Consider the following 16,159-nt stretch of genomic DNA (forward strand, 5'->3'; position numbering starts at 1 on the left):
TAAATCCTAATGTTGGAAACTCATTTGTATTGTATAGGTTGATCCCAATAAATTTTGGTAATATCTTAAAACTGATGTACATTTCAGTACGGACCAAACATGAAATTTGTAACATGTAATGTTAAAGCTAACCAGGCTTTAACTTAAACAAATACCTCAACCTGAAGGTAAAGATCTGTAAAATAGGTAAAGACATAGCTTATTTAAAAGAATGTCTAAGACTGAAGTTGGTTACAAGATTTTTGAGACATGTTCAGAGAAAAGGCATATCCACATCTAATTTAACCAAAACTCAAAATAGAACCAATGAAATTTGGCTTAAGGACGAAATCAAAACATTCTACAGAAAGAAGATGCTTTTAAATTTACAGTTATACAAGACACACTTGGCAATATCTCAGTATGTATCCCCAATAGAATGGAGTTCATTTCAGCTAGATGTAGATTATAAATTAAACGATACCCTAAGTAGGAAACAAAAAACTTTGGACAAAAAGCTTGCACATTTAAAAGAAACTCAATTACAATCACCCAATAAGAACGTAGAAATAATAAAAAGCAATTCACCTTTCAACAACTCACCAACATTCTAACTCCTGTTTCACAAGTTAATGACCTTGGTGTTTTATTCAGTTATAACCTATCATTTAATGAACATATTGAAAATATTTGTAAGAAAGCATTTCAAAGATTGGGTTGCATTACTAGATATTCTAGAGAATTTTCAAACTTAGCTACCTATCGATTGCTGTATGTGTCTATGGTACGCCCTATACTAGAATACTGTACACCTGTTTGGAACCCTTCTCATCAGACCTCTATCCATAGATTAGATTCAGTACAACATAAATTTCTTCGTTTATATTCATTTAGAGCAGGATTCTCATATGATAATGTTGATTATACATCCTTACAATAGTCCTTAAATATGCACAGCCTGTCACAATGCCATGAATTATTGGATACACACTTTCATTTTTAAATTGTTTCATTCCTGGGTGAATTGTTCACAACTCCTTGCAAAAATTAACGTACATGTACCAGACAGACGCACAAGGTTCAAGAATACATTGTCTACAAATTGGCAGAGAACTAACTAAGCATTCAATTGGCCAATTGAACGAATGTCAAGATCTCTAAACAAACTGGATATTGATATATTTAACTGCTCTCTGTCAAAATTGAGAAATCACTTATATAATCTCCAGAATTGACTATTACTTTCCTGTGGTTACTTGAGATATAACCTGTGTATATATCTGTACATATTTTTCTACTTATACTCCATTGAACTTTCTTTTTAGTGTGTTTTGTTTTGTTTATTCTTCTCTACTGTTATGTAAAATGGTATTACCGTTAATAAAGTATTACTAAGCCATATTTAACACAACAAAGACAAGCTTTTCAGAAACAAGAAATTGACCTTTTAAGCAAAGGTCTAAAACATAATTGGCCAACCACACGAAAAGAAAATGACATGATCAACACCGTAGCAGAGATTGAATGCAATATTTCCAAGCTCCCTTTAGATTTGCAGAACGATACCAGATTCGAAATAAAAAAAAGAATCTACCAACAGTCACCAAAGAATTAACTAAAACTTCCGACTCCAATCACACAAATGTAATAAAAAGTCTAAAAACTAAGATCAACGACAACAATATCGTAGTAACTAAACCGTATTATTAGATAAGAACGAATACATTACAAAAAAAAAACCTTTTTTGCAGGTGGGACTTTTTCAATAGATTAAAGATCCCACCATCAGAATCCAACGAAATTTAAAAACACTAATAAAGAATTCAACTTTTTTACTCAATGAACAAGAGTAACAAAAACTATTCATCATGAAGAGAGGCAGGCAAGTTAGACCGCAGGGCTGGCTTCAAACATTAATTACCGTACACGAATTAAAGATCTCTATACTTTATATAAACTTTTACTGGGTAAACTTCATCAGTTTACTGTGAAAACTTTTTTCAGCTCAGCAACTTTGATCAGCCTAACTTTGCGAAAAATCTAATATCGCCAAGCCAAACAACAGTCGACCACAAGTCATTTTAAATTCTTTAATCTAATAAAATAAAGCACCGGACAGTAGATACAAAAGCAATACATGATGACAAAATCCCTTCTCTTTTTTGCTAATCTTCCATTGTAATTTGGTGAGGTTCTGGAAATCTTGCACCGTGTAAAGTAGGCCTGCATAGACTTTTAAAGGTTATGTTGAACTTGATAACATGGTTTTGAATGTATCGATTCTCAAAGTTCTCAGATGAATTATATTCAATTCTGCCAGTCACTAATCACAATCAAATTGGAAAGAAAAAAATTAATCATGACTTCAGAAATTGCAGTTATTCGTGAGCTTGAGCTCAGCTGGGAAACACATTCGCTGCACAAGTCAGTACGAGTGGGAAATGATACACTTTAAATGTAACATGAGCAAAAAAGCGACTGCGGTTATATTTTAACACAAAAATGTAAAATTCCCAGTCTTATATTAGGACCAAAAGAGTAATAGGCACCCCAAGACCTCCCATGGCCTTGTGTGTGGAGGGTGCAACATCTGTTATGGTCTCGATATGTATGTATGTTCAATCTTCAGCCCTAAGCTGGTTGGATTCTCAACAGCTCTGCAATCCGCTGTCATAGATGGCCTAGGCATCACTGAAGAGGCGTACTAGGGAAATGAGGAGTGAAGTAGTTTCCCGTTGCTTTCCTCACCAAGCCAGAAGTTGCTATTACATATCAGTCTGCCAAGCCTACTGAAATGCATGCACCAACCAACCCTATGAGCAACATTTTCACACCATTCATAGCAGGGACTGGCTGCAAAAGGAATGGCATTACTAACATCGCTCATACCTCAGTCACTTTCATATTGTCAAAGCCAAGGATAAGACAGAGACAGATCTATGAAAGTAACAAAATTGCTCTAGCCCATACCAGAAGACATAGAGCACTGTAAACACTAGGTCCTGCCAGCAAAGGCAGTGGTCTCGATAATATAATCAGATACGAGGATTGGGGCAAAAGTCATGGCAACAATTTTTTTTTTCTTGTATATATGTGAACCGATCACAAATGTATGTGTGTCGTGTGGAAGTTCTGCATGCATAGTGTGTATGCAGAACAACACATGGCTGTGTGATAGTTGGTAGTAGCGCAGCAAGGGCAGTGAAATCAGTCAACTGGTGAGTGTCGTTCAAGATGGACTTTACCCGATTTTAGCAGCGCGCTTACATCAAAATAGCCGTTCTCCGAGGGTGAAATGCAATGGAATGTCGCAGTGAATTAGTGGAAGCCCTTGGGAATAATGCCCTACCATACCGTACAGTAGCACGGTGGGTAGGAAAGTCTCAGCAAGGACGTGTGTCAACCAGTGATGAGCAAATTTCGGGACGACCTGTCACTGTGTGGACGTACGTGGCACGTGCCGTTATCGAGCAGCTTCTGGATGAAGACAGACGATGGACGCTACTGGAGTTAGAGAGGGCAAGTGGCATCGAGAAACGCACCGTTCACAGGATATTGCGTAATGAGCTGCAACTGCTCAAAATCGCATCACGGTGGGTACTGCATCCACTGACGGAAGTTCAAAGGTGGGTGCACTATGCAATATGCTCCGACCACCTTGTACGCTGGCAACAGGGCGGCAATCAATTCTTGTCACGAATAATCACCATCGATGAATTTTGGGCAAGGGCATACAAACCAGAACTGAAACGTGAGTCCGCATAGTGGCGACATGCTGGATCACCAAGGAGGCAGAAGGTCCGTCAGAATACTTCCCCAGTCAAATTGATGGTGATCGTCGTGTATGACGTCAGGGGTGTCATTGTTTACCACTTTGTTCCACATGGCAGAACGTGACCGCAGAGTACTACCAGGGACTTCCTGGTGCGACAGGTACGATGTGGCGTTCGGGAGAAATGTCCGGATCTTGTGGATAGTGCAATAATCCTTCATGACAATGCAAAACCACATAAAGCAGAGTGTGTAGGGCAGCTACTTCGTGGATGGGAAGAATTGGAGCACCCACCGTACTCTCCCGACATTTCGCCCTGTGACTTTGATCTCATTCGATTAAGTAACCCCTATGTGGTAGGCGGTTTGCAACATGAGAGGACGTTGCTAATGCTGTTCACCAACAGGTGACCCGATTTACACATGGTGCGGCAAATTCTGAGGCAGATGGTATTCAGTGCCACCCACATTGTTGGCAGCGGGTGGTGTCAGTAGCAGGGGACTACTTTGAGAGTCTTTATGCCCAGGTTTGTCATGTCAACTTTGTGTACTGTGTTGTCGTTCTTTTGCACCAGGAAGGCCATATTGCCCTGTATACTACTCTACGATATTTCAGTGCTATTCATTGTCAACACATGTAGTTAACTCCTTATCCTTTCGTCTGTATATGTCGCATTTTCCAACCGGACTGCTATCTTTAAGAAAAAAGATAGTTGCTATGACTTTTGCCCCAACCCTCGTATTAAAATACTAGATTTGTGTTAAGGAGGAGCAGTTTTGAATCCTGCCTGAAAGCCCAGTCTACTTTACAAAGGAAAAATTAAATGTATCTTCATAATTCAATACAAAACATAATTCCCTCGTTAGATGAAGCAATAAAATTCAAATTTTTATATTAACCCTTTTTTCACTGAATTTGTCTCAGCAAGTTATTTATTGCTCCATCTAGTGATGTAAATATTATATATTGTTATCGTTTTTATTTCCGTAATGTCTCTTTTGTCAAATTAAAAAATCAAAATATCTTTATTTGCAAATGAGGTGTCTACCTCGGTGGCAAATGGTACACTAAAATACATTATTGTCCAGCACTAAATATTAAATTAACAAGAGAAGAAAATTTTCCTGTAATACAATGTTATACAATTTACGCTAACAATTTTTTTATTAAACACACGGCTCATCCTTAATAAATTTACAGTATATTGTTCACAAAATTCTACTTATATCATCTCCTGTACTACTTACAAATATAGTCAACTGATATACAGTATGTGGAAGTACTTCAAATGATGCTATACAACTGGTATAAGATTAAACTTTACATTGCATTTATTTACTTTTTTTTTTTTTACCCATTCTGGAACCTAAGTAGCATAACGACCTGCTGCGTCTTAACCAGAGCCCCTTTTGCCACCACTTTTCAGAGTTCCTGAAGGGCCTTCACAGCTACCGTAGCAGTCCCAGGGCCCTCGAAGTCGCCCACTGTACTTCACCCCTACAGGCAGTCCCCTACTTTGGCTGCCCAAACTCCTTAGACCAGGGGATGGAATTAATTTATTCACACACATTTTTTTTAATTTACAATAACCTGCACTGGTCGAATGCCCTCTAACACGTCATTTATTTTCTCTGTTGCTGTTTATTCTCTTCTTGAATATCTGTACAGATTTTGGAAAAGGATCAAACATTACCCCTGGTGAACTGTTCCACTCTTTCACACCCTTCCCATTGAATGAAAATTTACCCCAGTCGCTTCTGCTAAAATTCCTTCTAATTTTATATTTGTGGTCTGTCCTGCCCATATAATTATTTTCCAATTGAAGCCTCTCACAGGTATCTCCCATGCTTCTTCTCTTGTATAGGCTCTATATAATCCTATAAGTCTAGTTTTCTCCCCTCTCTTTCCCACCCAAGTTCCTTTGACATTTCTGATACAGTACTCTTTCTCCTGAAATCCCCTGTTACAAATCTTGCTGCTTTCCTCTGCATACTATTTCTTTTATTAGGTATTCTTGGTGAGGATCCCAAACACTGTATGCATATTCCAATAATGGACGAATCATACTTAAGTAACTTTTTTTCCTTTGAATTCTTTATTGCATCCTTTAAGTAGCCTCATTATGACATGTAAAGATCTGTATGCTTTCCCAACAATGTCATCAACATGACCCTTCCAGTGCAAATTTCTTTCAAATCTCACACCTAAGTCTTTGCACTTGCCATCTTTTGGGATAACTACCTCATCCAAAGTATATTCAAATTCAGTTTTAAAGCTCCTGTTTGTAAAAGATGTAACAGTTGATTTGCCTCCATTAACCTTCATATTATTTTCTTCAACCCATTGTTGGATACTTTCAAGGTCACTTTTGTAATTCTTCACAATCCTCAATGTTATTTATTTCCCTATAAACAATTGTCATCTGCATACAATCTTATTTTTGATGTTATATTGTTCCCGAAATCATTTGCGTATACTAAGAAAAGTAACGGGCCGATTATACTACCCTGTGCAGTTCCCTTCCAAACTTTCTCTTCCTGCGATACATTATTTCCTACTTTGACTTTCTGAACCCTCGAATTTCGAAATGTTTTTATCCAACGTGTAACCCTTACGTCCAATCCTATTCCCTCCAATTTTGTTTTTCTTTTGTTCCTTCATTATGTTTTTAGCACATTTTAGCCTGTATTATGTAGATTTCTTTAACCCCCCCCCCCCCCATTTCACTGATGATGACTCAAACGAGTCAAAACATGTTTGAATTTTTATTGCTCCATCTAATGATGGAATTATGTTTTGTGTTGAATTAGGAAGATACATTTAATTTTTCCTTTGTAAAGTGAAAACCGTCAATACGGAATGATTCTAGTATCTTGTAATAGCCCAGTATCTATAGTGCCCTGAGAGAAGTGCCAAAAACCTGTTCAGCGATACAATCGAAAATAGTTTTAAACAGCACATAAGTTTGAATTGTAGAGATGATGGTAATAAATAGGAGACAGAAGATAACTTCCAAGAGGAACAACTCATAGGACTTCTATAAGAAACTTAGAAAGACGACAAAGTACACGGCCTCTACCCTTCATCTTCAAGGACCCGATTGAAAGCTTTAATTCAACAATAGGGAATGCGCCAGTACCCTTGTCTGGCACTTACAAAAGCTCCTCAGTGCAGAAGACCATAAAGAGAGAGTCGTCTTCCATGAGCCCCCTGCTAGGAATTCAGACTTCGAACCACCAATGAGGAAAGAAGTAGAGAAACAACTACTCCCCAGGTGAAGACAGCATAGTAGCAGAGATGTGGTTACGTGCAGATAAAACAATCTCTACGGAGAATTCATCAAATCATACAGGACGTAATGTAATAGAGACCTTCTCAGACGAATGGGCCTCAGCTATGATCCATCCTCTTCACAAGAAATTGTATAAGACTGAGCCGATACCCGCACCAGTATCCCGGTAAAAGGGACAGGGGAGAAGTAAGGCGGGAAACATGAGGAAACGAGTACACTAAATAACACGAGGTTCGGCGATCGCGACAGGGAAAGGCCACAACGTATAAGCCTCGAACTGGTGATCAGTCCCTTAACACTCCAGTGGTCGCGCGAAGAAAAGTCACGTTAGTGGTCGCGCGGATCAGAATTGTGATCCGTACTTTCTTTGTGATATAAGGCTATTCTGTGATATTTATTCAATGAATATGAATATGCATTGTGAAAAGAACTTTATTTTCTGTACAATATAATATAATTATGAATGTATTTATAAGAAATACCTGAAAAATTACCGGACATTGTGATTTGTCTCACTCCCTCCATAAGGTTTTTGAGGTACCTCAACTGTCTGGTTCATTCAGCCATCGATTTATATTCTCATAGTCATCCATTTTGTGCTTATATACCAATAATTAATATAAACTCATAAAACAGAGTAGATATATGCACATGAGATTAGACACCGTAATAAGAAAACAAAGAAAGTCAAAAAATGTCACGTTAGTGGTCGCATGGATCACAGTTGTGGTCCACAAGAATAAATTGCTTTACCATCAGTCAAGGTTATCAGACTACTGCATTATCAGAGAGAGTATGGGGCGCGAGGAAGGTACACAGATGCTCAAGGTCAAGTCATACCTAGAAACAGGAGCGGAAAAAACTGAACTGCTGGATCACTATTGTGATCCGCGCAACCACTGGAGTCGTCATAAAAGGAAAGAATACAAATGTATTGATTAGGTGGAATTTTTCTTTCAGACAGAAATACAAATGTATTGATTAGGTGGAATTTTTCTTTCCTTTTATGACGATTGGTAAATGTCAATACGGAAAATGAAATTCATAAATCAAAAACAACCACTGGAGTGTTAATAATACAGGGCGGCGCACGAAATGTCGTACATCGGAAATATTTTATAAAATGCGTAAACCTGGGCTCACAACCATGTCCTTTTGTGAGCGTGATCCAACAGGCAGCACTACAAAGTCAAATAAATATGAAAGTTTATTTGTTCCACCTTTTCAATATGTTGCGCATGCGTACTGGCTGACAGTTATACAGCATGGCGGACAAAGGGAGATTGACGAATGAACAGAAGGTGAGGATAGTGTTGTTTTATGCGGAAACAAAGAGCGTTGCTTGGACCCAAGAAAGATTTTGTGTTCATTTCCATACTCGGTGGGCTCCTTGCCGGCAGATGGTATACAGACTGGCCAGGCAATTTGAAACAGAAGGCAACACACTGGAGAGAAAACTGCCCCGCCTCAAGCCGGTCTGCTCACCGGAGAATGTTGCTGCTGTGAGAGCGGCTGTGGCTCCGAGCCCCTCCAAATCCACCAAAACTGCATGTGTTCAGCTGGGCATCCCTCATTGTTCAATTCAGAGAATACTGCAATCTGACTTTGACATGTTTGCATACAAAATGACAACAGGTCATAAACTAACAGTGCTTGACAAGAAAACTTCTTTCAGTTCAGCAACTTTGATCAGCCAAACTCTTCGAAAAATCTAATACCTGTAACGCCAAGCCAAACAACAATCAACCACAAGTAGTTTTTAGTTCTCTGATCTAATAAAATAAAGCATATTAGATACCAAAGCGCCCAACATTATGGCAAAATCTTTTTTTAAATCTTCCATTGTAATTTGGTCACTGGTATATTGTTCGTATAGTACGCGAACCTTTTCTTGAGCCGTAGTTCCCGTTTAGCACTGTGGAGCTCAAGGCTCAAGAAAAGGTTCACGTACTATAGTCAGTTTATGGAAGGAAATCCCGTCCCATGTAAATTAGGCCTACATTGACTTTTAAAGTTTATGTTGAACTTGAGAATATGGTTTCGAATATAAGCATCAATTCTCAAGTTCTCGAATACATTATATTCAATTCGGCCGTAACTATTCACAATCAAATTGAAATGAGAAAAATATCATCAACACTTCTGAAATTACGATTATTCGCGACCTTGAGCTCAGCTGGAAAGCGCGCTCGCTGTACAAGTCGCTACGAGTGCGAAATTATACATCGTTTTAAAATGTAATGTGGACAAATAAAACGGCTGCAGTTTTTATAATATTTTAACACAAAAACCTGGAACTCCCAGTCTTATATTAGGACGACAACAGTAATAGGCAATCCCAAAACCTCCGATGGATGGATGGATGGATGGATGGATGGATGGATGGATGGATGGATGGATGGATGGATGGATGGATGGATGGATGGATGGATGGATGGATGGATGTATGGTGCAACATCTGTTCTGGTCTCGATAACATATAATCATACGATAATACTAAATTTGTGTTACTTAAGAAGAGCAGTTTCAATTCCTGTCAGAAAGCCCAGTGACTATTCACTGCCCTGTGGAAAATGTCGTAAATCTGATCGGTATACACTCGAAAAAAGTAAAAAAAAAAAAAAAAAAAAAAAAAAAAATAGACATCTAACCCTGGACATAATGTAGACATTTTGAAAGTACGAACATTTGATGAAACTCGTTTCGCATCCATGTACGTCTGTCGAAATGCGCTCTGTCTCCTTCCAGTTGTTGTGGACACACACTTTGCTTTAGGATTTCCAAGAATTTTCTAAGCAATACGACCTGAATGCGATGCTAAGATGGTCCCTTTTGTAACTTCATCGTGGATCGCGTTTCCAGTACAGTACTTTCTCAAATTAGCGCAATGACTGGACGTTAACAAAAAGATCCGTAAGTATGCCGTAGCCGTCCTTCTGTGAAATACAGTTTCTTGAAAAACGCATGATCGAGGATTTAGTGTTGATGGGACTGAAATTTCTGGACGGTTGTTCCGGGAAATAGTTTCTCCGAGGAACGGCTGATGTGGGATTTTTACAACGTGATTTAATTAGGATGCTCGAGGGACCACGTAATTTGAGCGAATAATTCGGGAGAACGTAGTTTCCGGGAACGTATAATCAAGGTTTTGCTGTATTGACTTTTGACTTTTAACTTACGTAAACAAATTATCACAAGTCACTTGACCATCTTTCAACTTTATTTTATTCAACATTATGTTTTAAAAATACGATTCCGATCGTCATTCTCATTATTGTCTAGTTCCAACTGCTAGTCGATAAACATCATTTTATGGCAATTTTGCCGCAAGTCTCTTCAAGGCTTTTTATAAATCAGTTTTATCTTATTTATTTGTTAGTCAGGTGCCTGATTTTATTTCAAGGTTAAACCCATGGCTGTTGATGTCTATATGTAAGGCGAAACATCTACCATTTTGATTAACATGTCAATGTAATTCAACAAAGACTAGATTTATTGTACTGATTAGATGGACAAATTAATAATTAACTTATTGTTATTATTTCAAGACTTATCAGAGGCTGATCACCTCACTCACATACTTCCTTTGAGGGAATAGATGTGTGTAAATTTTAACCTTGTAGCCTCGTATAGCAATGGTAGTATTTTGAGACAATAAGTGTTATAATATAACATTAGTACTTCTGTATTGCACAAGACATGTAGAATAAGCAGTTTTGACCAATTGTATCTCCTGATTCCTCCTGATTTTTTTCCTAGTTTTCATATCCAAATTTCCTGTGTTTTTTTTTTTTGTTTTTTTTTTTTTTGTTTTATAAAGTTGGCAGGTATGCCACTGTCAGCAGCCCTGCAGATGGGTTTTCCATGGTTTTCCATTTTCACACCAGGCAAATGCTGGCCTATCTGTGTCATTGTGACATAAAGCAGATTATAACTAATCAAGGCTATTCTGAGGAATACCACCTCCAAGGTCAAGTCCAGAGGTGAGCTGTCTGAAAGCTTCCATGTCGAATTGGGAGTGAGACAAAGTGATTGCTTCTCTTGCATCCTCTTCAACTGTGTACTAGAGAAGATTATCAGGAAATAGACTACCACACTACCATCAGGAACTGGATTAGAGATTGGATACAGGAAAACAACCTTAATATATCCTGCTTAGCCTTTGCTGGCAGCCTTGTCTTGTTTGCCAACAACATACAGGAGGCTATTCACTAACTGCAGATCCTTTACAATAAAGCAGCTAACACCGGTTTGAAGGTCACTATACCAAATAAAACCCTCTGTTTTTGACTAACATTAAGGGAGCCTCACATCTACAATTCCACTAGAAGACTGCGCCATTTGCAGTATTCCTGCAGTCGTGTACCTGGGAGAGTGGATATCAGCCATTGATAGTGAAATAGACTAGACAATAGACAACAAATGTGCCAAGTTGCGAAGGATCTGCCACTCTTGCAAGAGCATTTGTAGATCCAAATACCTTTGCTCTAGTTCAACAACCCTTATGTGAAGAAGAATGATATCTGACTGAATAACTCCATGCGTTTTATCATAGGAACTATAAAGAGCACACCCTGCTGTGGCTCCCTCTCCTAATCCACGTCCCTCCACCACATCTTTGCAGAAGCAGTGCTCTTATTAGAGAATATCGTAAGGCACTACATAATCAATGATCTCATTGGCATACATTTTGGCAGACTATGTTCAAGGCACCCTCCTCTTTGACTGGCTGAAAACCTCATTGCCAGTAAATTTGACCTGAACAAACAGTGGTCTCAGGTATAGCAAATATTCTCATCTGCAGAACTCTGTGATATACCTTGCATTACATAATGTGTTCCAAGTTTTGATCTACCTAGGAGAGTCTGTTAACACGTAACTCCATATGGACTAAACAAGGAGTATGTGGTGACCTGTTCATATGGAAGCACATTTCTGCTCCACAGTCCACAGTGTGAATGGGGGTCTGATAGAAGACACTGTTCAGCACATCACTCAGTAGTGTTCTACATATGGCTATGCAAGAAATCCGAAAGACTTCCACATTGCTGACCGGATGCTTGAGCTTGCCACACACCCTGTGGACCGGACACTTTTCTACTAAGCGTACTAGGGTGCACTTGATTATAAAAATGTACATAAATATTAAACCAGTTAAGATTTTATCTTTGAAGTCGGTGGATGTGCCTTTACAAAACCATCTTCAGCGTCAATTCCGAACACATCATTAATGTTTACGTCGTTGTCGTCGTCAGACTCACTTGAATAAATAAGCACACTAGGTAAGTTACGGCATGTAGAGGCTTGAATATCACTTCAACTGTCATTCTCACATTGTTTCCACTAATTCATTATCACTATATCCATTTGAACGATCGGCATATAATTCTCCTAAAATATTGTCGTCAGTTAACACCGTATTCCGTGGGCGCTCCATCTTGTCATTGACTGAACCGGCAGAAAGAAAGTCGACGTTTCGAAACTAAATCAAATATAAAAGAGGCCGTGAATGAAAGAAAAGTAGCAGTTATACATCTACCATTTATTCGACTGAATGTGCAAGTCCGAAATAGTTCAATATATGGTCAAGAAATGTCACAGGAAGACCGAAAACAATGTCATGAATAAAACCGAGATTTCTCGGGTCCCGTCACCTACCATTGGCGAACGTACTACGAGATTTCTCGGGGTCCGTCACCCATGTGTTAACACCTCAAGCAACTGAATATGTCCAGATTTTGAGTTGTAGTTATTTTATTATGCATTGAAATGAAATGTATTGATAAGTCATACATTTAATAATAATAATAATAATAATAATAATAATGATAATAATATTGTTGTCATAGTATGTATTATACGTAATGAACAGTATTGTATGTGAAGTCTGTCACAAGTTTGGCCTACATCTCTGCCATCTTGTTTCAGGGCCGCCGCCTCTGATGCCAGCAGTGATGCCGATGCCGCCGCATGTAAGCTCCTTTGTATCAGTTTTAATGAGCCATTTTAGGAAAATTGCTTACTAGGGTGTTTTTTTTTTTACATAACATTTAGATAGATTGTGGAAATTTTGCTTTGGATGTAGAATGTGGCTTTGGTTTTGTTTGTATAGCCTGCTCCATCCCGCATATAATTTTGACAGTCACGTGGGAATGTATAGTAAATTCATCTTTGTAACGTTTGCAGCTATAAATGATATCTAATTGGTTCATTTCCATAATTTTGTAATAAGGTCAGTTGGATAATGGGACATTCTGCTACATTTGCACAATGTCTAAATATCTCCAGTCCGAATGGATTAGAAACTAACATAAATATGTTCAGGAGGTTAGAGAGAAAGTTGAAGAATTGTGAAAGTCCAAAAAGTCTGCAGTAAAATGTGCCAGAGAGCACCAGCAATGTAAGAAACCTGGGTTGTTTGCCCAGTACATAAATACGTCTGTGGAGCATGTGGTCTTGGAGTCTGCTTCAGGTAACTAAGCAGTTGCTGGGAATCTCTTGGAGACAATCTCTCACCACCAGCAGCTTGTGGAGGAGCAGTGTTCGGTGGCTGAGTTAGGATTGGCAAGCTGCCACTAAGTACTTGGGTGCTGTATTTAGCAACATTGAGTTTGGTTAGAGTGCAGTAGACTATTTGGCAACTCTGGCTACAGTAGACATAGTAAATCGTTTAAGCCACTAATAGACACCAGGCTGGCGCCCGATGGTAGTGCTGTGAGGCGAGGTCGTCATGTTTTGTCCTTAAGTATATGTGCAGCAGGCTATGGTACAGGAAGGATTTTCTGATCTGATTGTTCATCTCTTCCTTGGCCGACCTATTGATCTTTTGCCTTCAAGTTCCTTCTCAAACCACACTCGAACGGTCTTTGATACAGATCACACTAAGGGGATTTTTCGCTTGGACAAGATGGTGTATCGAATCATTTCTTATTTTTTTAGTTTTCTGTATCATAGTTCTTAAGAACTTTGTAGTTTGCAGATATTTTTGTTGGTTTGGATGCAGGTTTCTAGACTGTATGTGGTATTGGTACAAAGAAACTCCTGTAGAGTGCTAATTTTGATCTTGATGGAACTTGCTTATTCCAAAGAAGTGTTCTTACAAGATGATAAAACTGTGTTTCATTCTGTATTCTCCATCTGACGCACAAATCACCATCAACACTGTCATATGCCCTCACTCCATGTGAGCACTGCAGAAAGGTTTGGAATTTCTTTTGACCAGCTGGATTTGAGCCGGCTGACCTCAATGTAAGACCCTATAGACTTTACGCCTTAACGATCATAGCCACCAGGCAGGCTATTTAAAGAAATAACATTTAAATGAAATTAACTCTCTCAATACCAGGAGGCCGGGCTGAATGGCTCAGACAGTTGAAGCGCTGGCCTTCTGACCCCAACTTCGCAGGTTCGATCCTAGCTCAGTCCGGTGGTATTCGAAGGTGCTCAAATACATCAGCCACGTATCGGTAGATTACTGGCACGTAAAAGAACTGCTGCGGGACAAAATTCCGGCACCTTGGTGTCTCCGAAAACCGAAAAAGTAGTTAGTGGGATGTAAAGCAAATAACATAATTATTATTATTACACTACCAATAAATTAGATAAATTCACTCTAAGGTTATTTTAAATGTTTTGAAAACTGTTCTTGTAATCAACCTTTTTAAAACTGTGCATGATATATTGGTTTTAATCTCGTTAATAATGACTGCAAATATGGTGCCACCTTCGAAAATGCTGGGGCGTCACCTGCAGGTGAAGCACAGTTCTGTGACAAGTGAGTGACCAGTATCACAGTATATCTGAATCAGCACAGTCAACATCCTAACCCTGACAGACAAGACCAAAGAGCTGATAGTTCATGAAAGAAAGGACATAGCCATCTATGGTCTTAGTGAAACAAAATCGAGAGGAAGAGGGGAAAGAAAATTGAAGGAATGGTATAGGGTGTTTTACAGTGGAGGACCGTATCCAGTAAATGGAGTACAAATGATCATTAGAAGGATGTCCTGGAATATTTGGAGGAGTTCATCAATGACAGAATGATTACAACATGGATACAGTTTGAGACAGGAACAGATAGATAGATAGATAGATAGATAAGGAATTGGTGAGCCCTGCCTTTGCAGGGCTCCACACGTAGGTCTGGGAGGACCCTTTGTGTCCCTTAAACAGGTTTGCCTAGTCCAGCCCTAGTGCTCCTATAAAGGATACCAGTGTCTGGATGTTGGCATTCCTGATGTCTTCCAGGTTCACGAAATGTGAACCAAGATAACAATGTCTAGTGAGTGCAAGAGCCTCGCACTGACACAGCACATGCGCGGAGGTCTCTTCCTTTCTGCCGCATCTTCTACACATGGGATCTTGGCTGATTGTGTAGGTGTCTCTGTAAGGTGTTGTGGTCTGTCAACAGTCAAACTACCATTCGTATTATGGTCCTATTCAGGTTTATTAGGATCTTTTTGTATCTTTGGCTGGGTCCTTTGATAAGTTCGCGTGCCCGCCATGCCGTAGTTAACGTCTTCCAAATGTCTAAGTGAGACTGGTTTGTCTAATTTGTCAACTTCTTCATTTCCACTGATTACTGTGTGCCCGGAAACCCTTGACAGGGTAACTGAGCTAAGTTCACACAGCTTGTCTAGCATCATTTGGCACTCCCATACCATTTTTGATGTTGTTCTAACTGCACATAATGCATTTAACACTGCCTGGTTGTCGCTACAAATGGTGATGTATCTTCTCCGCCCCGGCATGTTCCATGCATGTACTGCACAGGCCAATATTGCATATACTTCAGCCTGGAAAACAGTAGCATATTTACCCATGGGAAGGGAGAGCCTTGTCTTAGACCCCTAGATCCTGGCACCTGTGCCAGTCTCCATCCGCGAGCCATCTGTGTACCATGTACAGCCCAGGGACGGGCCCGAGCATCTGTGGACCCCCCCCCCCTTGTGGATATCACCCCTGTGAACTTGTAGTTCAGATTAAAATTAAGCTTCGTCAGGTCCCTGATCCTCATTGTCTGATGAAGCCTTGTAAGAATAGATGCACGACCTCTATTCGGATACTTGAAGGACCATCCTCCGAGTAACCGGAGGCAGTAGGCATTCACTCCCGCC

At 39.3% G+C, this 16,159-nt stretch overlaps 1 protein-coding gene across 2 annotated transcripts in view; it reads left to right on the plus strand.

Moving 5' to 3' along the window:
* The window catches only part of LOC136877254 (RNA-binding protein 25), a 305,057-nt gene that overhangs the window by 30,542 nt on the left and 258,356 nt on the right, over nucleotides 1-16,159 (plus strand). For both annotated transcript variants that reach the window (XM_067151122.2, XM_067151123.2), the window contains exon 4: nucleotides 12,972-13,015. In XM_067151122.2, coding sequence (XP_067007223.1) covers nucleotides 12,972-13,015 — 44 coding nt within the window. The remainder of the gene's footprint in view (nucleotides 1-12,971; nucleotides 13,016-16,159) is intronic.

The sequence above is a fragment of the Anabrus simplex genome, chromosome 7 (genome assembly GCF_040414725.1).
Source record: "Anabrus simplex isolate iqAnaSimp1 chromosome 7, ASM4041472v1, whole genome shotgun sequence".
Lineage (NCBI taxonomy): Eukaryota > Metazoa > Arthropoda > Insecta > Orthoptera > Tettigoniidae > Anabrus > Anabrus simplex.